At 47.3% G+C, this 25,452-nt stretch overlaps 1 protein-coding gene and 1 long non-coding RNA gene across 2 annotated transcripts in view; one reads left to right on the top strand and one right to left on the bottom strand.

Moving 5' to 3' along the window:
• Positions 1 to 235: 235 nt before the first annotated feature.
• The window catches only part of mylka (myosin, light chain kinase a), a 42,207-nt gene continuing 16,990 nt past the window's right edge, over positions 236 to 25,452 (top strand). Inside the window, exons 1-17 of the mRNA XM_026144124.2 lie at positions 236 to 391; positions 5,278 to 5,437; positions 7,711 to 7,918; positions 8,130 to 8,175; positions 8,966 to 9,131; positions 9,272 to 9,437; positions 9,686 to 9,707; positions 10,217 to 10,388; positions 10,495 to 10,568; positions 10,654 to 10,754; positions 10,924 to 11,136; positions 16,631 to 16,762; positions 18,233 to 18,430; positions 18,904 to 19,111; positions 19,187 to 19,231; positions 20,040 to 20,126; positions 20,802 to 21,670. Coding sequence (XP_025999909.2) covers positions 5,282 to 5,437; positions 7,711 to 7,918; positions 8,130 to 8,175; positions 8,966 to 9,131; positions 9,272 to 9,437; positions 9,686 to 9,707; positions 10,217 to 10,388; positions 10,495 to 10,568; positions 10,654 to 10,754; positions 10,924 to 11,136; positions 16,631 to 16,762; positions 18,233 to 18,430; positions 18,904 to 19,111; positions 19,187 to 19,231; positions 20,040 to 20,126; positions 20,802 to 21,670 — 2,863 coding nt within the window. The 5' untranslated portion in view covers positions 236 to 391; positions 5,278 to 5,281. The remainder of the gene's footprint in view (positions 392 to 5,277; positions 5,438 to 7,710; positions 7,919 to 8,129; positions 8,176 to 8,965; positions 9,132 to 9,271; positions 9,438 to 9,685; positions 9,708 to 10,216; positions 10,389 to 10,494; positions 10,569 to 10,653; positions 10,755 to 10,923; positions 11,137 to 16,630; positions 16,763 to 18,232; positions 18,431 to 18,903; positions 19,112 to 19,186; positions 19,232 to 20,039; positions 20,127 to 20,801; positions 21,671 to 25,452) is intronic.
• Positions 11,401 to 12,079, bottom strand: LOC145421038 (uncharacterized). Its single transcript, XR_013902306.1, has 2 exons — positions 11,848 to 12,079; positions 11,401 to 11,722 (listed from the first exon to the last, which is right to left on the bottom strand). It is a non-coding gene; the product is annotated as an uncharacterized LOC145421038 (long non-coding RNA).

Below are 25,452 nucleotides of genomic sequence, written 5' to 3'. Positions count from 1 at the left end.
GTTCAGACACGTCTGTATGACGAACTCCAGGATGATGTCAGAGGGGGTGGCGGCTGAGGAGCAGGACTCCTCCCACACATGCTACAGAGTGCAGCACCGAGACTGACCTGCAGATGGCGCCACACTGACACAAATCAGAAGCCTGAGCTCCACAGCCTGAACCCACAGAGACCCCCACCCACAGCAGCACAGAGCAGTGACCGCCCGGAGGAAGAGGAGGAGTCCCAGTGCTGAATGAGCGGATTATTCAGGTGAAGCTGCTGCAGAGGAACACAAGCTCCTCAGTCTGTTTTGTTTTCCAGGAGTCGCAGAGGAGAACCATCAGAGGAGGAGAACCATCAAAGGAGGAGAACCATCAGAGGAGGAGAACCATCAGAGGAACATCAGAGCTGTGAGTTCACTGCTTCTCCTTCTTCTCTCTGTGGTTCTTCAGACTCAAATGTGACTTTCTCCTGTGTTTTAATCAAACGCACCCAGACTCTGGGGTGGGCGGGGTCAGCGCTGCACCAGGCTCCTGCTGGTTAAACAAACACTGAGCCCAGATCAGTTTATTAGTGTTTAATACTGAGACGTCCATCAGAGATAAAGAGCAGCTGAAGAGCTGCTTCTCCTTCTCTGCTCTCTCTCCTGCTGCACGCGTCACAGAATCAAACAACAGTTTAATGATCAGCCGATTAATCAGAGCGATTAGTTTGAGGTTTGCAAACATGTTTCAGGCCAGATGTTAAACTCTGTGCAGATGTGGCGCTTTGATGTTTTTCTCTTTGATAATTTTAATGTTTTTACTTTGTAAACTAAATCAGTTCAGAGGAGCTGCGTCAGAGTTTGAAACCATCCTCTGAACGATCACCTCGTCCCTCATTCACTTTCATCTTTAGCTTTTCTTCATGTTTGGCACTAAAGTTGACCTCAGTTATTATCTCATCTTATTTTCACTCCTTGTGTTGTTGAGTCTCTGCTTTCTTCTGTCTGTATCATCAGTGTGGTGACCTCTGACCTCTGTGATATCTCTGTGCACAGTGTTTTAAGATGAATCAAAGTGCAGTTAGTGTGGTGGGCTATGATCTCTGAATTTATACAAAGCGGTCGGTTATGAAGACGATGAGCAGGTGAACGACCCCTCAGCCACAGACTGATGATGAAACCAAGCAGCTCCACATTAATCCTGCAGTAATAATCATTTTACCCTCTGATGTAAGAAATACTTCATCATAGTCACAGACTTTTATACTTTACACTGCTGTGTTACTGCTGTGGTGTCACTACAGCACTGAGTCCTACAGAATGAAGCCAGCTTGATGCGACTGTAAGGACCGCTCAAACTTTTCAGACCTCATGCTGCAGGTTTTTAATGTTAATGAATATCAGAGTGTCAATAACAAAAGGTTATCAGATCAGAGTGGAGCCTGCGTCTGTCTGAACCTCGAGCAGAGTTTAAACAAGAACAAAATCAAATCTGAGAGAAAATCCAGTAAAGACGCTGAAGCCTCTTCAGGCAGGGAGCTGCCAGCAGCTCGGGTCAGCAGGTGTTGCTCCTCCACCTGTAGATGTTCCTCAGCACTGGTGGAGGTTTCCTTCACACAATCAAAACTGAACACGACATCTAAAATCATCAGTTAATCCTCACCATCAAACTCGGACGTCTTTTTAAAGCTCCATGAAGGATTTCAGACTCAGTCACTGTGAGACTTCCTGCATTTCAGGGCAGAGTATCTAAATTCCAGGCACAGATCCATGTCTGCATGTTGTTGCGAAGTTGTTTGGATGTCGTTGGGACGTAGTTGGGATGTTGTTGGGATATTGTCAGGACGTTCTTGGGATGTTGATGTATGTCTGGTGTTTGCTTGATGTTTCACGCCTCTGTGTCTCAGTGGAGATGCAGTGCTGATGCTGCTGCACAGTGTGTGATATTACAGGGTGAATGTGGGAAACAGAAGCTCGGCCTGCTGCTGCTTAGTTGTAGAGGATGTTTGTGAAACGGTCGACTGACATGAAGGAATCTCCTCTGATTAAACAGCCGACCTCAGACCGACCGGAGTTTGCTGGGAAGTTTCAGAGCACCGTGAACTCACCTGCAGCTCTGATTTCACAGCCTGATGCCTGATCTGATCTCTTCTTATCTTCTGCTGCTTCCTGTCTCAGGCTGACGTTTCGTCGTGTCTGAGCCTCACTCATCTCGTTCCTCACATTAAATGCAAACTGACTTTAAATATGACCGATGGTAGCAGCTGTCTTCCTGCAGCAGGTCTGGGATGAGTGCTAACTCTCTGACTGTTCATAAAGGTTTTCACTGTGAGAAGAAGTCTGCGTGATCGCAGTGAGCAGCTGATTCCTGTCTCTGAGTGCAGGCTGGCTGTAAACGCTGCAGCTCACCTGTCTGTTCAAACACACGTTCATCACCACAAATGCTTTCAGACTACACAGAAACAGCAAAATCAAAGTTTCACATGAACACACACACACGTACAGTGAGAAAAGACTTGAAGCATATTTACAGACCACTCCGGGAAATGTTTGGATTTGAATTGATGAGGTCATGGTGGGGTGGGCGGGGTCAGACTGTGAAAACATTTCTACTCGGTGGAAATATCTGCTGTTTGGATCATGTTCTCCATATTTAGTGAAATATTTGCAGGCTTTGTGTAAAACAAGCTGCTCACAGGTAGTGAGGGCTGACCTGCTGACAGAATCACAGAGCTGGTATTCAGCTGCGAGGTCTCAGGACTTCCTCCTCACAGCTCTGCTCTGTTGGTAGAGCTGATGTTGCATCAGGTCATGTGACCCAGCAGCCGAGTGCAGCTGTTGAAAGTCAGAGTTTGAACTTTGAACTTTAGAAAGTGAGTTAGCAGCTCCGACTGAGGGGAGGCTTCTGTGTTATTTGGCTGCGTTGGTTCAGCATGACAAACAGGAAACAGTTTTTGCTCCTGATAATGAACTCTGCTAATGACAAGCGCAGATGGGCGAGTGAGCTCCGCTCAGTCTTTCTCTCTCTCTGTCACTCAGGGTGGAGCTGAGCTGCTGACTGCAAACATTCATGTGTCGCTGCTCTGTTATCTCTGTTATCTCTGTGTTATTGATCTTCTTGATCTTCTGTCAGCTTCTCTTTGTTTTCCTGCTGTTTGTGTCGCTCCACCGACGTGACACCATCTGTGAGAAAAGCTTCACTCAGGCTCTCTGTGACCTTCAGAGCTCTCGCAGGCCTTCCTGTTTGAATGCTGTCTTCTTCTGTGTCTTTGTTGGCAGTGTTGGTCAAGTTACTTGAAAAAAGTAATTAGTAACTAATTACTGATTACTTCCCCCAAAAAGTAATCCTGTTACTCTACTGATTACTTATTTTCAAAAGTAATTAATTACTTAGTTACTTAGTTACTTTTTAAAAACACGATTTACAACCTGAAGAGGTGATAAAGTGATAGATCTTTCAGCCCAATTCTACTTTTTCTGCATCATCATCATACAAAATGTAATCAAATGGAAAAGTCTCTTTTTAAAACTTGTTTTATTAGTTTTAATCTTTAAAATGTAAAAATTTAATTATCTGCAACATTCTCTGACTGGAAGAAATTAGTTTAACATGTAAACCTATTTTCTGCACATTCCAGCTCATAAAATAAAATATTTTTGTGTGTTTACACTCAGTCTTTCAAATAGATGCAAGTAAAACACAGCAGAAAATAAATAAAGTCAAAGACTCAGCGGTCCTGTTGCTCTATTTTCACCTGTAAAGCAGGAGTGGGGCAGGCGGAGGTTTACCCTGGTGCAGGTGTGCCGCGGTCAGTGGAAGAATCCGCGAGTTTCTCTGTGAGTTTCCCATTACGTCGTAGCTACTCGGTGCTTGTTGGAAGTTTAGGGGTTTTTTCGCTGTAAAAAGAAGTTTTCTTCCCACGCACAGCGGACACTAATGTTTTTGTCACTTTTTATGGAATCAAACTCAAAGTAAGGTCAGTACTTCCACGCTTTAAACGCTGCACGCTCATACTCTCTCTGCACTCGATATATGATCCATTGTTGATCTGCACACAGCTGTTGTCACTAACGTCGCACTCGCTTACGTCACTGTCATGAGACATTCTCACAAAAAAAACACGGTTTTAGTAACGCAGTAACGCAGCGTTCCTACGGGAAAGTAACGGTAATCTAATTACCGTTTTTGCAATAGTAATCCCTTACTTTACTCGTTACTTGAAAAAAGTAATCAGATTACAGTAACGCGTTACTGCCCATCTCTGGTTGTTGGTGCTCTGCAGCATTTCCAGCACGTTCTCCTCTGCAGGTTTCGGTACATTTAATCAGTTCATGGGACTGTGGCGGCTCATTGGACATCTTTAACCTTCATCATCATCAACTCAAACGTCTTCACACAGCAGTCTCGCTGATCTTTCATCTTCACGTTCTTGTTCCTGATCGATGTATCCAGAAACTGCAGCATCTAACCTGTGTTCACTCCTTGAGAGAATGAGCACCGACGTGCTGTCAGAAGCTTAGCATGAACTTTGAACCTGTTCTCAGAGTTTTTCATTCAGGCTGAGCTGCAGCTCGTGTTCGGTCAGATGGAGGTTTGTGTCTGAGCTCTGAGCTGGAGAGAAAAACACACGATCAGGACGAGACAGGAAACAAAAGCTGACATGTTGATAAAACTGTTATTTCAAACAGAGTTGGGTGTGTTTCGTAACTATTAGACCTTATAAGGCAGCAGCAGAGAGAGGGTCAGAGCTGCAGACTGCTGCTGTTTGCTCTGAAAACACACAAAACATCCAGCAGACACACAGCGACCAGCCGGCAAACACTGAGCTAATGTCCAGCCAAAAGCCGAAAATATCACCAACATACAACGACTGTGAAGCCAGCAGTGAGCACGCTCTGAGCTGACGTCACAGCAGTAACCATCCGACAGCCCCTCTTGCAAGTGAAGGCCCACCGGAGCCCACTGGAGGGCAGGCATGTATACTGCTCTGTCCTCACCCAGGACCAGTTTGCCTTGGGAGACCAGTAGCTCCTGGGTTCATGCTGGTGTAGTAACCACCACCATGATGAGGTGATTCACAGGTATGTGTGTCAGGAACCACCGCACTCATCTGATGCTGAACAACTACAGATGCTACTGATACTCACAGCCGTGTCGGGTGTTACAGGTCATCAGAACAAGGACTGAGCTGCAGATGAAAATACGGTTTCCTCAGAGTCACATGATCAGCTGATCACATGATGCCTCTGAGGTGTGCACATGCTCAGAGCATGTTTGTGATGTCACTCTCTGATGGTTGTTTCCTCTGATAGGAGAATGACTGACGTGCGGTTGGCTTCAGTTTCCACCGTCTCCAAGGTTACAAGCCTGTCACAAGGATGCGGTTCCCACGGCAACGAGCCTCCAGCTTTCGTCCTTCCTCCCCGTAATGCCCGGGTCACGCTGGGGGCAGAAGCTCGACTGGAGGGCAAGGTGAGACTCTGATTGGTTCTTTTTACCTCTAAACCTGAAACAGTGAACAGCGTTTACACCTCTGAGGTGGTTTAAGGTGGACTCGACACCGTGAAGATAACTAAGATGTGAGATATTTCCACCTGTCAGGTCTGAGAATGAGACGTTCCGGCACTCTGAACTCTGGATGAAGCCGACCTTCAGTCTCTGGAGGTTCATCAGAGCCGATGTCAGCAGCAGCTGAGCTCTTCAGACATGCAGCCTTTCTTATCAGATGGAGGTTTCAGCCCACTTTAAACTCTGGCTTTGTATAAATAGTTGTGTTCCTGTGACCTGAGCGAGCGGTGCCAGCGTGCATCAGTGTAATCACCACAGTTTGACCAAATATAAACATGGAGGCTAGAAATGAGGCTCTGTGTATGAGGAAAGCCTCAGGAGACGCTGACGCCCTCACAGACTCACAACAGACTGACGATCAAAGTCAGACTGGCTCATTTTAAACGACTCACTTTAATGCAGAAAATTAATTGTTAAAACTTCTTGATGATTTATACGTGTTAATATTTATCATTTCCTCTTTTCTGAGCACTTTGCAACCTGTATGCCTTCCTCTTATTTTTGTATATATATTCCTCTTCATTATTATTTATTTCTGCACAGTCAAAGGAGTTTGCAAAGAAAAGCGTCTGGACTTCTTTAAGTTGCTTGAAGACGTTTCACCTCTCATCCGAGAAGCTTCTTCAGTTCTAAGGTCAAATGGTGGAGAGTCCCAGATTTAAACCCAGTGGGAGTTTCCCCCACAGAGGGACAAAAGGACCCCCTGATGATCCTCTAATCGCCTGAGCCAAGGTGTGAAACTGGGTGTGGGTCCCAATCAGCCAGAGTTTCGGGTGAGCTCATTGTGAAACCTGGCCCCACCTTATCATGCGAATTCCTGAGGTCAGATGGCCCAGGATGTGAGTGGGCGTTAAGGCGTCTGGGAGGGATCTCAAAACTGGATTATAGATGGCAGAGAGTTGGTGTCGTAGAACTGAAGAAGCTTCTCGGATGAGAGGTGAAACGTCTTCAAGCAACTTAAAGAAGTCCAGACGCTTTTCTTTGCAAGCTTCTTAGACTATGATGACCTGGATGACTGAGAACCTTCACAGACTTGTTCCTGCACAGTTGGTGTGGAGCACCTACAATTCTGTTGCACATGTACAATAACAATAAAGGGCTATTCTATTCTATTCTATTCTATTCTACTCTTCAACATAACACTGAAGCAGGACTTGAGGACAGACACTCGGTGTGGGAGGAATGACACGATTTGTGTCTGGATCTTTTTCCAGAATAAAGTGCTTCACAGATCTGAGAGACCATAAAAACAGAGCTCACAGCAGCAGATCATAAAAGCAGGACTGAGACAGAACAAACATCCCAACTTTAAAGAACACGTTTAAGGCGGTTCGCTGCCAGCCACAGAAATAAGAGCGAGGAAGATCAGGCTGAACCTTCATCACAGGTCAGGAGACTGTGTTTGTATCTGAGAGTCTGAAAGGCTGGAAGGATGTGAGAGCGGACGGATTAACATTTCTTCAGTCTTGTGACCGGCTGCATCCTGATGTGAAGCCTCCCAACAATCCCAGCACACCAAAGGTTCTGTTTCTGCTTTATTTGCTCTCTGAAGTCATTTTCTGTGTTTGGCCCGACTTTAATCAGCAGCTCTTACGCTGCTCTGGTTTCCCCCGTGGTTTTACACCAGTTTAACCACTTAAAGACCCAATCGCAGCCAAACTGGACAAGTTTCACCTGAAGGCAGCGCTCTTCATTTCTGCCTCAGCTCCTCTGGCTGTCTGCTGACTGCATGTGAAGAATCCCAGGACACCTGAATGCACCACAAATCCCCAAACATGATGGATGGATCTGCAAAGCCTGATGGCAGCTGAAAGTCCTCAAACACATCTGTCCACCACATGCTGCACACACACAAACACTCACAGAGACACACACACACACACACACACACAGAGAGACAGACACACACAGACACACACACACACACACACACACACACACACAGACACACACACACACAGACACACACACGCTTGCTTTCCTAGTTCTGTGAGGTCCTTAGTCCTCTTCGAGTCCTGCAGATTCGGTCTGCTTGTCTGCTTCTGTCGCGCTGACCTCAAACCAAACACACACTGTATATAAAAGATGGACACAGCCTCCGTTATGCCGGATGAGTCAGCTGGACGAGTCTGTGTGAAATCAGCTGATTGCTTTTCTCCATTGTCTGAATCGTTCAGGTGCGCGGCCATCCTGAGCCACAGGTCACATGGTACAGAGAGGGAAGGGCCATGATTGGTGGAGAGCACTACATCGTGGAACGGGGTGGGCGGGGCAGCTTCAGCCTTTTGGTGAGAGGGGTCACGGAGGAGGACCTGGGCAGTTACACCTGTCAGGCAACCAATCAGGCGGGGAGCCGTCAGGTTACCGTGGAGATCCTTCTGGAAGGTAAGAGCGTGAGCAGCTCTGACAGGAAACAGTCACTGTGAGGAAAACGTGTTCGTATGGTTTTCCTCTGTGGACATGTGACACCCACACTCGTTATGCCCTCATTTTATTTCTGCTTGCTGCCTTGTTGGTTCAAATAAAAACACCCATAACGTTTTTTAAAGGTTTAACGAAAGCTCGATCTGATGCTCTGATGTTTTTCCACCTGCAGAGAATTCTGGGAAGAAATACGTCGTGCCGCCGTCCATGAAAGCAGGGTGAGCCGTGCAAACAGCTGTGAGCGCGACGTCTCAGAGGACACTCCTTTCACACAGCTCTGAGTTTGGCTGAACGTTTTCCTCCCAAACAAAAAACACTGCTCACAAAAATGAAAGGAACACTTTGAAAACTCATCAGGGAAAACCTGGTGCTGGACTTCAGCACTGATATGGACCGGGTCGTGTGTCAGGAGTCACATCGATTCATTTAATTAAAAATGATCAACGTGCAGAGGCTGAATTCAAACATCCCAAAGAGTTTAAATTAAAATTTCATTCGAATCAGTGAAAACGTCTGCCTGTGGGGGGCTGTGTGTCCCTCCATGAATAAGCCTCCCACACATTCAGGCATCATCCTGGAGGAGTTGAGCTACCTAAGCAGCCTCTGCAGGGTCCAGTCCTCACCTCATGCTACCAGCATGGAGACCAGCCGAATGCAAAACTAGTGAAAAACAGTCAGAAGAGAAGAGGAAGGAAACATGTGAGTGTCCTCCACCCGTGAAAGCATTCCTGCTCTGGGGGCTGTGTCCTTGTTGTTAGTTTCATTAACACCAAAGCAGCTGAACCTGATTAACACCTCCTCTGATACTGAACCAATCAGATCAGTATCCCAAAGTTCACTGACTTGATGTCAAACTCAGATTAAAAAGTGCTCCTTTCATTTTTTCAGCAGTGTGTAAACACCAGCATCCAAACACCAGGTGGCGCTGCTGCACAGGGTTGCACTCCATGCTTATAAAGAAGTAACTGCTAAGTGCTGATCCCAGAACTCCATCTCTCACGATTCCAGGTGTCGCTCTGCAGCTCCTGCTGTGGAGAACAGGCCAAGCATTTGGAGCGAGAGTCCCCCAAAGTTCATCAACAAACCGAGCCGAGTGTTTGCCGAGCCGGGGCAGAGCGCCAAGTTCTCCGCCAAAACCACAGGACGCCCACAGCCCAGGGTCACCTGGCACAAGGTACGAGGAGCTTGAGATCAGAGCTGCAGAGGAACAGCTGAGAAGCTGTGGGATCTCAGTCTCACTCGCAGCGGCGGCTGGAGGACAGATTCTTTGTCCGCTTTTACTGATTAACTCAGTATTTACTGTTTGTCTCTCAGGGGGAGGCGGAGCTTCAGTCTGGTGGGCGGGTCAGCATGTACGAGCGCTCAGGCCTTCACTTCCTGGAGATAAAGGATGTGATTGTCCAGGATGCAGGAAGTTACAAGTGTTTGATCAGCAACGGTTCCGGAACAGCGACTGCCTGCGCCGAGCTTACCGTCCAGGGTGAGGCAGCCAATCAGAGTCGTTCAGCTGCTGCACACGCTCATTTGTCATTATTTAAAACTGCAAACCAAACGCTGCAGTTCCTCTGCTGTCCAGCAGAGGCAGCAGTGAGTCAGCCCCACGTTAAAACATGTTTACAGCCTGATGTTGAGCAGCTGGTGGCGGTGAGGCGCTCTGAGCGTGTGACTGTGTGGATGCTGACGATGTGGACGTTCTCTCTCTCACGTGTCCTCCCCTCTCTTCTCCAGGTGCTCCTGACGACTCGTCCAGGTGAGTGCTGTCATGTCTGGATGTGTTAACAGTAAGAATCCCTCAGAGCTGTTTCCTGTCTGAAGCTCTGGTGGACGGACAGCAGCGTCCCTCTCAGAGCTTCGTCAGCTCCTGGGAAACGTGGCTCCTCTTTCCTTTGCTGCTGCGAAAGTTTTCCAGCTGAGTTTGAGATCTTTTGGCTTCACGAGCTGGAAACTTGTTCTGGAAAACTGCTTGAGTGTTCACAGCAGCAGGTTAGAGGCAGCTGAAGGAAGCAGAGGAGATTCCTCATCAATCTGAACTCCTGTGGGGACGCTAACCGGCAGGTTTCACCTTTCAGAACCTGCTGCAAATAATCCGTCTGAGGTTTCTTACTGTCTGACCGAAAAGAGACGTCATAAAAATAAATCCACCAGTAAATCAAATATTTCCAGACTGCAAAGAATTAAAAACATGCTGTCACACGGGGACAGTCACCGCGGTAACGAGGACGGCATGTTCAGAATCATCCACTCTGGTTCCTCCCGCAGGACCGGCCGGCCCACTGACGACCCACAGACCAGAACCAGGAGCCAGAAGGAGGGCAGAGCTGCTCCCAGCTCCCAGCCCGAGGAGCAAGAGCCCAGACAGGCCGCCTCCTGGAGGAGCGAACCACCTGCACAGCTCCCTCTGCTGGCTGAGAGGAGAACTGCACCTGATCAGGTTATTTTACTACTACTAATAATAATGTTTCTGAAACTCATGCCATCTAAAGCAGAATAAATGAAAGAGAATGACATGAAGTGAAAGAGCTCCTGCTCCCCTGCAGGTCCGGTCCATCGACGCTCCTGATCCAGATCTGACCTGCTCGGTCCAGCAGTCAGGACCCGGCTCAGATAGCAGGTCAGAACTTGGATCAATCCACTTTTATTTAAATGTGAAGTCACGTCCACTTTCAGGTGTGTTCAGGATCACCTGTGTGTTTCAGGCCGGTGAGGACGTCCAAGGCGGGTTCCAACCTGCGGTTCGAGGCCGTCCCCCTGGACCAGGAGGCCACAGAGGGAGCTCAGGTCACGTTCACCTGCCAAGGTGAGAAACGCCTCAGACTGTGAAGGTGGAATCACTGACACGAGGCAGCTCTGAGCAGATGGTTAATGATGATTTAAATAAAGGTTTCATTTCAGGTCTCAGCTCCTCCACAGCTTTACTGTGACTTTAAGATCCTGTGAGTGTGAGCCGCCTCTCCTCTTCCTCACAGTGTCCTCCTCTGCTGCCGGCGCCGTGGTCACCTGGCTGAAGGACGGGGGGCCCGTGAGGACGGGATCAGGTCTGTGGCAGAGACGAGACGGCACCCGTCTCACCCTCTCCACGGTGAGAGTGAGACGGGTGGACCAGGGCGTGTACAGGTGTCAGCTGACCAACGCTGACGGGCTGACGGTGGACTCTGCAGCGTGGACGCTCCTCGTGCACAGTGAGTTCCTCCTCACATAGACTAAAGGACCTGAAATGAAACCTTTATTTAAACCATCTCCTCAGAGCTGCTTCATGATGGATGGGTGGGTGGATGAATGGATGGGTGGGTGGATGAATGGATGGGGGGGTGGCCATCTACTGTTTGGAAGGTTAGTGGTTCGATCCCTGGCTCCCGTCTTGGGCAAGATAATAACCCCAAATTGCTCTCAGATGCATCCATCAGAGAATGAATGCATGAATGTTAGTGAGGAAGCACAACAAATTCAAATTCAAATTTTATTTGTCACGTACTTCTTAGAAGACATGCGTGTATGGGTGAGTGTGACTGGGTGAATGTGGCGTGTTGTATAGACCGCTTTGAGTACTGTGGGAGAGCAGAAAGGTGCTGTGTAAGAGTCGGTCCATGACCCTGTGTGGATTCATAGATGTTGTAACGCAGGGCAGAGGAACAGCTTCACTCTGAGGCTCAGAGTGTGATGACAGAGTCCTCCAGGAGAGGGCAGCACTGACTCTCACACAGAAACACAATCGTGGTCCAACAGGAAACTGAGGACATACTCCACCCTGACCTTTGACCTGACCTTCTGATCAGAGAGAGAAAAACAAACACACACAGGACAGAAATGTTTGTGTGGGAGAGTCTGAGACGTTTGGAGTGAAGCAGGAAGAAGTGCACTCTGAACTCACAGGAAGTGTTTCATCAGCTCACCTGAAACATGTGGACACCGTGAACGCTGCCACCTGCTCACCTTCATGACAGGAACAGGCTGCAGTGAGCAAACACCAGTTTATGGTCCATCATAACTGTAGCAATGACATAAAGTCTGAAAATAGAGTCTGGGTTTCAAATCTATCTTTAAAACAGAGTCGTTGTCACAGAGCACCCACACCCGCAGCATTCACACCACAGTGTACTGGGCTCCTCCATCCTTACTGGAATCCTGCAAACACACAGCGGTCGTCTTCAAGAGGGATGAAACCACCTGCAGAGCTGCTGCTGGGGAAAGTGTTCAGCTGTTAAACCCACGAGCGGCTTTAGTGTTATTATCTCTGCAGACCTGCAAACACCTCCACCTCCTCCATCCACTCATACAGATCACCTACAGTCACCGTGACTCATTCACCAGCATGAAGCAGATTAACTGATTATCAGAGTGTGTGTGGTGAGGTTACTCACACCGTCTCGTTACCTGCTCTGTTCCTGTCGTTTCGATTGGTCAGAATCATGAAGCTGATGTAACCACGTGGATCAGCTGGAGTCACAGCTCAGGTTTTTCAGCACCGTGTCGTTGAACCGCTGAGCAGAGGCAGCAGAGAGCCGAGAGCCATATAAAGACAAAACACGCAGCAGCACACACACACACACACACAGAGTAAGACTGAAGCTGACCCAAGAAGGGCATGCAGAGGGAGTCCACAGCTTCATCAGGCGGTGGGGACTCCTCTCAGCTCTGCAGCTGATCCCAGGTCTGCCTCGGCTGGACAGCAGCTACAGAGTGATGCTGACTCAGAAACTCTTTGTTCTGGTTTGCTGCTCTTTAGTTTGCGGCCCAGGTTTGTAAGAACATGGTTTCATAAATAAGTGCTGAGTAAACACTGCAGTGAAATATGAAACACTTTGGTAAATAGCGTGCTTCTGTCACTCTCCCATCCCGACTGTCACTTCCTCCTCTTCCTGTCGTCTGTTTTTCCTGATCTTCTGCTCTCGCGTTCACACTCGGCCCTCTTTAAACTGCTCTGTGGACATGAAGATGGATGAAATGAAAGGTCGGCCGCTATCAGCAGATTTAAAATGTTTTAAAACAGATTACCACCTGTGAGGAAGTTTGCAGCCTGAGCCTCTAAGCTCAGGAGCCTCAGTTCATCTGATTCAATGCTCAGCCACATAACAAGTTTGTTCATGATGAGACTGTTTTTCTTTATACATTTTGTTCCACGTGATGGTAATTGATTTATTTCACTGATATTATTGCAAACAACGGGAACGTGGAGCAAATCTTATAAAACTCCTGCCTCTGATAAATGTTTGCAGACCAGAAGGAGATCTGCTGAGCTTAGTCACAGTTTTCAGTGTCTTACCTTGTTCAGTCACCATGGTAACTGATACTGAACATCTCACCTGGTCCGGAGCAGGCGAGGCTCACAGTTTCCAGCACAGTGTGTCTTTAAAGTGGTCACCAGTGTAGAAACGTGAACAGTCAGAGCTCTGTTGAGCCAACCATCCCTTTAACGTTAACTAGTAATGACTTCATGAACTTCTTCACAAATAACATTTTTATCATTAGAGAAAAAATTACCAATAATCATCCCACAGATGTAATATTATCTACAGCTACTCTTAGTTCCATTGATGTTAAGTTAGACTCTTTTTCTCCAATTGATCTTTCTGAGTTAACTTCAATAATTACTTCCTCCAAACCTTCAACCTGTCTTTTAGACCCCATTCCTACAAAACTGCTCAAAGAAGTCCTGCCATTAATTAATGCTTCGATCTTAAATATGATCAACCTATCTCTAATATTCAGCTATGTACCACAGGCCTTCAAGCTGGCTGTAGTTAAACCTTTACTCAAAAAGCATCTCTAGACCCAGCAGTCTTAGCTAATTATAGGCCAATCTCCAACCTTCCTTTATATCAAACATCCTTGAAAGAGTAGTTGTCAAACAGCTAACAGATCATCTGCAGAGGTTTATTTGAAGAGTTTCAGTCAGGTTTCAGAGCTCATCACAGCACAGAAACAGCTTTAGTGAAGGTTACAAATGAAATCTTAGAAATATGGTATCTAACCAGATTCTTACTCTGGATGGCATTACCTTGGCCTCCAGTAACGCTGTGAGGAACCTTGGAGTCATTTTTGACCAGGACATGTCCTTCAACGCACATATTAAACAAATATGTAAGATTGCTTTCTTCCATTTGCGCAACATCTCTAAAGTTAGAAATATCCTGTCTCAGAGTGACGCTGAAAAACTAGTTCATGCATTTATTACTTCCAGGCTGGACGACTGTAATTCATTATTATCAGAAAGTCTAACTTTCTGATTTCAGACTGTTTAGCTGATCAGATGTGATGAAATAATAGAAACCAGAACGCTGCTGGTATCACAGCTCCTGTGGATGAATGTAGCTCACAGACCTCAGTCTGGGTCCTGCAGATGCAGCTCTGTGAATGTGAACATTATTTGGTAATGTTTATTTTTCATCACTCACAATATTTTATATCTTCCTCCCACCTCGACTACTCACATAAATTTTATCATTAATCTAAGACCCGCATGATAAAATATAACCACCGCTGTCGTAACACGAGCTCTGTGAAGTTACTGAGCTTAAAGCAGAAATCAAAGAAGCTGCTGCTGGAAGAGTTAGTGCCCTGATGGTTTCTGGACTTTATTTGAATGTAATTTGCTGAATAGTGCAGAATTTCATTTTATTAGAGGGATGAGTGAGAGCAGCATCAGTCAGCCAATCACTGATCAGCGTGTTGGAGAGGAACCTTCATCGCAGCTTTATAAGGACAATCAGGCATGCAGCAGGAAATCCCCCACTCAGTACACACACACACACACACACACACACACACACACACACACACACACAGTGAAATACCAGCGGGTTCCCACAGACAGCAGATTTCCATGTGAGGACAATAAAGTCTCATCTGCAGTCTGAGAAGAATCTGTCTCGGCTGCTGAAGTCGTTTCACACAGTGAGTTTGTATCTGCAGGTCACATGACTCCTCACAGTGTAGGAGGAAGTGTTCATATCCTTTCAAAATAAAGAACTGCCAAACTACAGCGTGCATCGATCCATCAGAGTTTGAATTCCTGCGCTGGAAACAGCAGTTTTATGGTTTTCTGTTTAACGTGAAGGTCACAGCGTCATGGTTCATAACCTCAGCTGAAGGAGAGCAATATTCACAAACTTTCATTTTCTTTGTAAAAGTAGAGAATTCTGAAACTCCCAAACTAGACAGGCTGGGTCTGCTGCAGCTGTTGTGCAGAACTTTACCAAATTACTTTACCAGCAATGGATGGATGGATAGATGGGTGAAGTGATGGATGGAGAAATGGATAGTGATGAAGGATGGATGGATGATGGATGGATGGACGAGGGATGAAGGAATAATAATAATATAATAATAATGATTGCATTTATATAGCGCTTTTCGAGAACCTCAAAGCGCTTTACAATGCCACTATTCAGTCACTCTCACATTCACACACTGGTGGAGGCAGCTACAGTCGTAGCCACAGCTGCCCTGGGGCAGACTGACAGAAGTGAGGCTGCCATATCGCGCCATCGGCCCCTCTGACCATCACCAGTAGGCGGTAGGTGAAGTGTCTTGCCCAGGGACACAACAACGAGACTGTCCAAGCCGGGGCTCGAACCAGCAACCTTCCGGTTACAATGGAATGGATGCATGGATAGATGGATGAAAGATTAATAGAGGGATTGATGAAGGAATGGATGGACGGATGATGGACGGATGATGGACGGATGGATGGATGAAGTGATGAAGGACAGACGGAAGGGTGATGGATGGGTGGATGGATGAAGGAATGGATGGAATGATAGATGAAGTGATGAAGGATGGATGGGTGCATGGAGGGATGAAGTGATGAAGGATGGATGGGTGCATGGAGGGATGAAGTGATGAAGGATGGATGGGTGCATGGAGGGATGAAGTGATGAAGGACAGATGGATGAATGCATGGATGGATGGTTGGATGGAATGATAGATGGAGTGATGAAGGATGGATGGGTGGAGGGCTGATGGATGCGTTGATGGATTTATTTGTCACTGGTGTAAGAAGGAAAGATGAAACCAAAGCCGGCGTTTCAGATATTCAGATTTCTGTTTCTTCACCTCCTCTGCCCCCACTCGTCTCATCAACCCTGGAAACACCCCAGCATGGAAATATGATTATACTAACTGTTGTTACAGTGTGTGTGTGTGTGTGTGTGTGTGTGTGTGTGTGTGTGTGTTCATCAGTTAATGTGACGCACACACAGCCGGTGAGCAGTGTGTGTCCTCTCTGGTATTTCTGATATGTACACAGAACAAGACACACACATTTGTTCCTCCTCACATGAGCGCACACACATACACAGGCATGTTTAATGGACTTTAGTGTGTGTGTGTGTGTGTGTGTGTGTGTGTGTGTGTGTGTGTGTGTGTGTGTGTGTGTGTGTGAGAGAGAAAAGGAAACCCTCGCTCCTTATAAGGAAGAGGACGAGTGAGGCTCAGGCTGGTGCTCTCTCTGCTCTCTCTGCCTCGGGCTAACACACTGAGCTCTGGGTTTGGATTATGATAGTTTAATGTGATTGGCTGTTACACTGTAAATAAAAACAGGAAGTCAAACGTGCATTATTTCCCTTTGACATTTGAAGTATCAGCAGACTGGAGTACTCTCGTGTACTGGAGTAAATGTACTTGATTACATTAGTAACTGCTCCTTTTTCTTCTTTATGTGTTTCCGCCCTGCAGGCAGACAGAGAGGCGGGAGGTCAGAGGTCACAGAGGTCAGAGCAGCGTGTGAAGCTCCTCGCTTCATTGGTCGCCTGAGCGATCTGAAGGTGATGGACGGCAGCAGAGTCGCCATGACGGTGGAGCTGAGCGGTAAGTGTGTGTGTGTGTGTGTGTGTGTGTGTGTGTGTGTGTGTGTGTGTGTGTGTGTGTGTGTGTGTGTGTGTGTGTGCGCGAGCTGTGGTATTTCCTGTCTGATCTCTGGGGAGATGGAGGAGATGCGATGAGGGCAGATTTACTTCTTCGTTTCCTCTGAGTGTTGTTGTTGCTCTGATATGACAGCACGCATTGTTTCTGAATTATGAGTTCATTATGAGTCCCCACATTATTAACCCCGCAGTGTGTGTGTGCGTGTGTGTGTGTGTGTGCGTGTGCGTGTGTGTGTGTGTGTGTGTGTGTGTGTGTGTGTGTGTTACATAATGATTTTCCACACTGGGTTTTCTTCTCCATATAAGCTGTGTGAGGATCAGAGGTGCTGTTGCTTCTCTGCACGAGCTTCATTTCCACACGAAACTGAAATTTATGGAGACACACGCACACACACACGCACACACACACACACACACACACACGCACACACTCCTCGTGCCTATGGTACGACAACTTTTCTCCGTGCCCCTGGTACACTGTGCAGAAACACCTTGCCACACACACACACGCACACCTCTGACCTCTGACCTCTAGATGTTTTTCTTACCCAATCATTACACTGAACTCCCCTGAAGGTCATACTGACATATTAATAAATAATTGTACTTACTAAATGTGAAAAGTATTTAAACTAATTTTACATCCACAGCTAGAGTTAAAGCAGCTTTACTGAAGCATCCGTGAAATGAATCAAATAACAGTGAATTTAGCTTTAAATCACTGACTGTATCTGAATAATGGCGGCTGTGACAGTACTTGACATAATGAGTCCTGCAGCCAGATGTATCTGGATGAGCTGATGGAGTTACCTGCTGATCAGTGCTCAACGTCCAATCACAATCCTTGAATTTCACTGTGCATCAAAACTGAAGCTCCGCCTTCTTGGATGGTCTGTTGGTACAGTGACCTCACAGCAGCCATGTTATTGGTCAGATGATGTCACTAATAATGCTCCAATTGCACAAACACAGCCCAGAGGTCCAGTTCAGGTGAAACTAGCAAACAGTTAGCAGCTACAGCCGCCTGTGTCACCATCCACCTGTCAGTCAAAGAGGCCACGCCCCTAATAACAAATAAACAGGTGAGTTATAAAGACCACCTACCCCTGTACAGGGGTTATGAAGGTGGATAATTATCCATGAAGACCAATCAGTTCGTGTATGAGGCTAACGTCTATGAGGACTGACTCACTGCTGCCTCTGCTGGATTTCAGAGGAACTGCGCTTCCAGTCTGCCTTTTTTTAAAGTACTTTTGATTCAACAACACTAAAATGTAAATTAAATAAACAAAATATTGCCACTCCTTTAATTCTCAAAAATACTGCATATAATAATTATAAGTAAAAGGATTGGTGCGTACTGGTCTTCACTGATGTGTCCTGATGTTTGAATGAAGCTGTGTGTGGTCCTCAGGTCACCCTCCTCCAGAGCTGGTGTGGCTCCACGATGGGCAGGAGGTGACCGAGTCAGAGGACTTCCAGCTCCTCAGAGAGGGAACCCGCTGCACTCTGCTGATCCACGAGGTTTTCCCCGAGGACACCGGGACCTACAGCTGCCAGGCCTGGAACCAGTATGGAGAGGACCAGACCCAGGCCCGGCTCACGGTGGAGGGTATGCTGCAGTTGCACTGAGACCTGAGTGACACCAATGTGGGGATTTTTGCAATGTTCACAAACACAACAATTACAAACCCACAGCCTTTCTGATCCTGATACCAAATCCACCTTGGCCCAAAAATGTGGTTTCTGTTTTGTACCCTTTATTTGTGTTCTCTTCTTAGTTTATTTTTGTCAAGCTTTTGGTTTCTGTTTTGCATTTCTTTTCCCCCCCCCCGTTATTCTTGGTGTTTGATTATGTAGGTCTCAGGTTTTGGTTTCCATACTCTATTCTGTGTCCAGTCAGTGTCTGTGTCAGCCCTCCAGGTGTAACTGAGGATGTCTGTGCTGCAGCTCAACCACTGACCGATCAACTTTGGTGTCATTGTGTTCACACACTATCTACAGTGTATATGTTGGGTTTCCTATGTGAGGCTCAACCACACGACCTCCATATAAACCCAGATTTATTATTGTGGTTTTCTGCAGAGCCTCAGGATGGCGTCCAGCCGTGGTTCATCACCAAGCCCAAAGAGGTGAGCGCTGCTGTTGGTCAGCATGTTCTCCTGTCCTGTGCCATCGCCGGAGATCCGTTTCCCCAGTACACCTGGACCAGAACCGACCCGAGCCGATCTCTGACCTCCGGAGGCGACTATGAACTTCTGCAGAAAGAGGACGTCGTCTCCCTGCTCATAAGGTTTACAGTTACACACAAACCACACGCTCTGCAGCTAACCACACCTGATACAGCTAACTCTGTTTTCTTCTTCAGACGAGTGAAGAAGGAACATGGCGGAGAGTACCTGATCAGCCTGAGGTAACAGATCGACAGGCGCAGATACTGTAAACACTCACATGTCATAAAAAGACACAGATTCTGCAGACATGCTGAAATAATCCCAGATGATCTACAGTACAGAGCTGCAGTGAGGATTACACTCACAGAGGAACCACCAGCCCTCCCCCTCCATAATCTATCCATCCATAACCTCATCATCCACCCCAGCACATACAGCAGTCTGCATCATATTCAAAGCATGACTATGTAACATGAGAATAGAAGAGAAATCTCCTTCTGCTCATGAAAATCATACGTGATGTGCTGGTGCCAGTGAACATGAAGAAACTGTGAGAGACGGTAAAGCTGCACTTTACCCGAAACACAAACCAACATCAAGGAATTTAAAGGTGCCTAATGGTTGGCCAGACTGAAAAAGACAAACAGTTGATCTATAAAAGTAAATATCAGGTTTTCCACATCATAATGTGACTTATTCAGAGACTGAAGGGATGATTGAGCATCAAGACATAATGTGATTAGTGCTAACAAAGACAACAGCTTCCAGGGTAATTTCAGTCAAACGTTTCTGAACATTGTTGATCAGGACCAGTGGAGCCTACCTGGTGTCTTTTCCTCTCTTAAAGGGAAAATGTTATGTGCCATTAATGAGAGATAGAAGGATCAGTTTCTCATATGAAGTCTGACGTTGCAAATAGCACAGTGCAGCAGTGCCTGAATGAAAACACCGCTGTGATGAATCAGTGGCGTGGAAGTGGGAGATGGTCTTAGTGCCTGTGAGAAGATGAGAGAGTGCTGCATGTAGAAGATAAACTTTGTGTTTCAGGAACAGCGTGGGCGAGTGCAGCGCTGTGGCCACGCTGTCGGTCACCGAAAGACGAGAAAAGGACAGGAGAGGACGGGACGGCAGCAGGTGAGACCTCACTCACCTGGACACCTGCAGCTGGCTGAACAGGGCGGAGTCAGATTTCTGTGCCGTATGAGCGTGATTGGTTGAACCTGACGAGTTTTTAAAACATCTCGTTCCCTAAACAGACCTCTGCATCATCAGCATAGAGTCTGACTCCGTCAGCCCCCCCCCCCCCCCCACTATTCCCAGCTCTCTGTTCCTGTTTCCACCCCCTCCTCACACCCACCCACCATTCCCTCCATCCTTCTGTTATTTATCCAGAAATTCCCTAAAGCTTCTCTAATCCGTCCATATCACCCCGACCAATCAGAGCCAGTATTTCCTCTGTGTGTTTACTCTGCTGCGAGTGTTTGCTGGAAGAAACCCCGTTTGCTCTAGTTTGATGAAACTGTGAAAAAGAGTCAGCAGCTTCAGAACTGAGGAGGAGGAGGAGGAGGAGGAGGAGGAAGAGTGTGTCCTCAGTCTGCTTTTTCTTTGTTTACATCTGTGTGTGTGTGTGTGTTCCCTCTGCTCATGCCCATATTCGGGCAGTTGAGTCACTTGTGATGTAACATGAACAATTTGAGTCGAGGTCCCCCCCCCCACACCTCCCACCCCACCAGCTAAGACCTGGGGGGCGGAGCTTGTCCTATTGCTCTCTCTCTGTCCCTCCATCTGTCTCTGTGCTTGTTCATCCAGCCTGGCAGCAGCAGCAGGAGGAGCAGGAGGAGGAGCAGCTGGTGGGAGCGTGGTGCTGAGAGGAGGTGGCAAAGGAGGAGGAGGCGTGGAGCAGAGAAGCAGCAGCAGTGGTGTCAGTCGGCAGTGGCAGGAGGCCAACGAGGAGCAGAAGGAGAACCGGCAGCTCCCGCACCTGCACAGGGAAGAGAAGAAGAAGAAAGAGGAGGACCAGACCACTGCTCCCAGAGGCCTCCTCAAACGCTGTGTGGAAACCAGGGAGTGGGGTGAAGAGGAGCTGCGGCAGAGGGAGGCGCAGCAGCTGGACTTCCGCTCGCTGCTTGGACGCCGAGCCGTTCAAGGCAAAAACATCCAAGAGGGAGACGAGCAGAGGGAGGCCGGCCCCGCCACCGCCACCGCCACCACCGAGCACAACCAGCGCCACCACATGGATTTTAAGGCCAACCTCAAGGGTGTCAAACCCAAGAGCGAGGAGAAGGTGAACTCCCCATCGCAGGTCGACTTCCGCAGCGTGCTGGGGAAGAAGGGCGCCGCAAGCAGCAACAGCAGCAAGGCCGCAGAGACGCCCACGAAGAACGCCGGCGACTTCCGCTCTGTCCTCGCCAACAAGAAGAACCCGACGGGCCCCGAGAAGAATGGGGAGAAGGCGGAGGTGAACAACTGCATGGATGGAGGGATTAATGAGAAGAAGAGCACCGGAGGAGGAGGTGCGGCGCCGGAGTTTGTAGAGAAGCTGAGCGACATGACGGTGCTGGATGGTCAGCGGCTCCGGCTGCAGTGCCGCCTCGCCACCGCTTCTGATGTCACTGTCACCTGGACGCTGGACGGGAAGGTCATCAAGGCGTCCAAATTCATCATCCTCGCAAACGAAGGTCAGAGGTCACACACACAGCACAACAGGAAGTGAAAGGTTTTCTGACATGATTTGGTTAAAAAGGAGGGAGGAGGGCTTTGTTTACATTTCACAGCAACCCCGAACGCTCTCTTTGAATTCAAAGAAACTTTATTTAGCAGTACTGTTTGTTTGCGATCATCAATGGAAGTGATCAGAATCGATTAGAGCCACTGAATTTATTCAGACTGAGAAAACAGAGAGAAACCCCTCAGATTAAAGACGACAGAATGAGCAGCGCACAGGGAGGCGGAGCTCAGGAGGTGAAGCTGTGGAGCAGCGTTGGTGGAGTCGGTGGAGGAGCTGAAGCAGCTGCTGATGGAGGTCTGAGGATTGAGACTCTAATAATAGAACGCAGATGTGAAACAATAGAAGCAGGATGTGATGTGTGACCGTCACTGGAATTTCATATGGAAGCAGATCACTACACACACACACACACACACACACACACACACACACACACACACACACACACACACACACACACACACACACACACACACGTATTACTGTACTTGTGAGGTCCGGCGGGGATTCATTCATCAGTTGAAGGGACACTCTGTCTTAAACTGTCTTCATGATGTTTAGTTACGTCTCCCCGAAGCTAATCTTTAAAACTTGTTCAGTAACTTTGAACATGCTGAGCAGAACTGTCGTTCATGGATTTGATTGTGAAGACAAAAATGTAAAAAACAAAGTTTACTTTAAATTCAGTCTGGACTGTTTTGTGTTTAGCAGTGATGGTGATAGTTTTACTTACTTTAGACACGACTTTGCTAAAATTGAGTTAGCGTGATTGTTCTAGCAGTAACATTAAGAAGGCAGTGACAGTTAGCCGCACTGCAGGAATGTAACATCAGCTGATCAAGTAAAAACAAGAAGATGGACGCAGCCGGTGCTCAGCTACTTTAAACCTGTATTCTTTCTAATCTCCAGTAGGGGGCAACTCCTCTGCCAATTGTGTAAAAGTCGGAGTGTGTGAGCCTGCTGCCCGCGTCATGTTTACTTTGCAAATGAGGACCTTATTATCCGGTCGTTAAGTGATGACGTGACGAATCCTACTTCCGGGTCTAAAGTAGTCTGCGTTTAATATGGCTTTTGTGTTGTTAACATGTTTAATGTTTTGTATTTTCTTCTATTTGATCTCAAAAAGCTCCTAAAACAGTCAGTGATCCCTGTTGACCTCCCTCGGCTTTTATTACCACTAATCATTTATTTAAGCTCAGTTTTTAAAACCTTAGGATGTAACTACAGCCCAGCCCATGCAGCAGTATATGAATGACTAACCTCGTATTGTGGATGGATCAGTTGTTCTCCTGGCTGAAGTTTGGTCCTTTTACAGCATCCTGCCATGCGATTACATTTGTTCCTGACCACCGAGAACACTCACTGTAACTTTTATCGAGTGGAAAAAAAGTTAGCTTGTTTATATTATGCTAACATAGCTGTGTCGCTAGCGGTCACGTAGCACATCATTATATACCAGCTAGCCCAACTTCAGTAACCCTACAAACGTCACTGCTGTTTAGTTTTCTGTCTTCATTTATGTTGGAAGTGATAGCAGAGCTGTACGTTTTAATTTGTTTCCAAAACCCCGCAGTCAGGACATGCTATATTGTATTTAGATAGAAGCTAGCGAGCTAACTCCCTGCTAACTTCTAACTCCGTTAAATGTCATAAATTCTGTTTTCATGGATGCCTGGATGTTAAACTCAATTGTTACACCTGGTAGAGCAGAACGCTGATCATTTTATTAAAGATGAAAGACTTTAGACAGTTTTTCAACTCTCAGTAATGCCACAGTGATCGTTTGATATATGGACCTGCAGCGGAGTTTAGACCCAGACACGGCTAGTGACGTCAGACTTAACGACCGGATAGCGACAAAGAAACAGGAAGCAGGAGATGATTGAGTCATTAGCCAATGAGCATGCAGCATGTCGTGTAGATCCACGCCGTGCTTGGATTTTGTCGGGCTCGCCGCTTTGCTGAAGTCACCCTCACTGCTTCTCCTCCTCCTGATGGTCGAGGGACACTTTGAGTTCACTTTCACTTTCAGCAGCTGGAGCAGCTGTCACAATCTTTTCTTCTCTGTGTCGTTATCAGCGGCTCCAGCAGGAAACTTTCATTAACAGGAAGCTTTCAGCATGGATGGTGAAATAAATACAGCAGCCGTCAGAATCAGACTGATGGCTCACATTTATAAAAATAGGCAGACTCACCCTTTAAGAAAGAGCCTGAAGGTCCTCACAAGCATAGAAACACACACTGTGATGTCCTGTAAAGACCTGTGTGTGTGTGTGTGTGTGTCTGGAGGACAGCCCCTGGTTGTGTGTGTTTATCCTGCAGAGTGAGGAGTCTGTGTGTCACATGCTAAAGGTCAGAGGTCACATACATGTGTCGGTACAGATTTAAAGGCAGCAGCATGTTTATGATGAACTCAGATCTTCAGTTTCTGCTCTTGTGGTTTTGTAGGCGTCGTTATAAAACGACATGATCGTTGGCTGAAGGGTCGTCATGACGATAAAACGTCAGATCAAAGCGATCCTTTTACAGAAAGTGTTCAGAGTGTTGATTCAACGAGTTGCAGCAGCTTCCTGCCTTCTCTTCACGCTTTGTTGGATTTGGTGCAGATCCCCTCAGCTCCAGCAGGGTGGAGGGACGACAGATGTTTTCTCCACAGATGTTTAAGACGTTGCCTCGGTCAGGTCCGAGCCTGTCAGCTGTAAGGACCTCTCTGACTTTAGTTGTCATCCTCCTCTTTTATGAAATTTGCAGATGAGATTATGAGATCGTAGAAACAAGCAGTGGAAATGAGTTTTCTCCAGATGGTGTTTGGCCTCGTCATTACTGATGTGGTGAGGAGGGAATCAGAGTGGAGCAGCCGGCTGAGGCGGTTCATCCAATTTGGACGCCTCCTCTGCGAGGTGTTCGTGTCCTAGTGGGAGGAAGCCCTGCGGCAGACGCAGGGCACTCTGGAGAGATTGCATCTCTTGGCTGACCTGGGAACGCCTCGCTGTTCCCCCGGGTGAGCTGGAGGAGGTGGCTCACAGAGGGAGGTCCGGGCTTCTCTGGCTAGGCTGCTGCTCCCCTGAACCAGAAAAGGACAAGAAGATGGATGGATGGTAACTCAGCGCCACGATAGCATCACGAAGCACAAATAAAAAGGGTTAGGGTGAGGTTGAGTGTTGGTCGTGTGCAGGTCGTATGAACGTCACCTCAGATCCGTGAGTTTCTGTGATAGCTGTGCTTTGTCACCAGGGGGCAGTGTTAGAGACTCGTGTTGTTGTTGGTGAAACTGTCCATCACCCGCCGACCTCTACGAGGGTTTCTTTGACTTCACGCTTCAGTTTTGTCCCGTCCTGTAAACTTCAGGTTCCCTAAACTCTCGGCTGGCCGATCGAGTTTTAAACATCTCGGTTCTGATTGGAACAAACAGGACGGAGGCGACCAAAACAACAATCTTTTAAAAGATTTTTTTAAAACCATCTTTCAGGTCACAGAGTCTGATTAACAGGGAAAGCTTTTATTTTCACTGATCAAAGTGAGAGGCAGAGGAGTGTGATGCTTGTCCTTCTGTCTGAAGCAAAGAAATGTTCTAACACGTGTTGAAGGAAGAAGAAAGCCTTTCTGAAGGATGCCGCACCGGCAGCGGAGGATGGCCTTTAGTCTCACATGGCGTCTAAAAGGGTGGAGAACGTGACACTCTGATAGCTCGTTCGTAGTAAATGAAATGTGTAAGGAGTCATACCTTCATTT

This window comes from Astatotilapia calliptera, chromosome 16 (genome assembly GCF_964374335.1).
Source record: "Astatotilapia calliptera chromosome 16, fAstCal68.1, whole genome shotgun sequence".
Taxonomy (NCBI): Eukaryota; Metazoa; Chordata; class Actinopteri; order Cichliformes; family Cichlidae; genus Astatotilapia; species Astatotilapia calliptera.
This window is presented reverse-complemented; position numbering and strand designations above follow the sequence as displayed.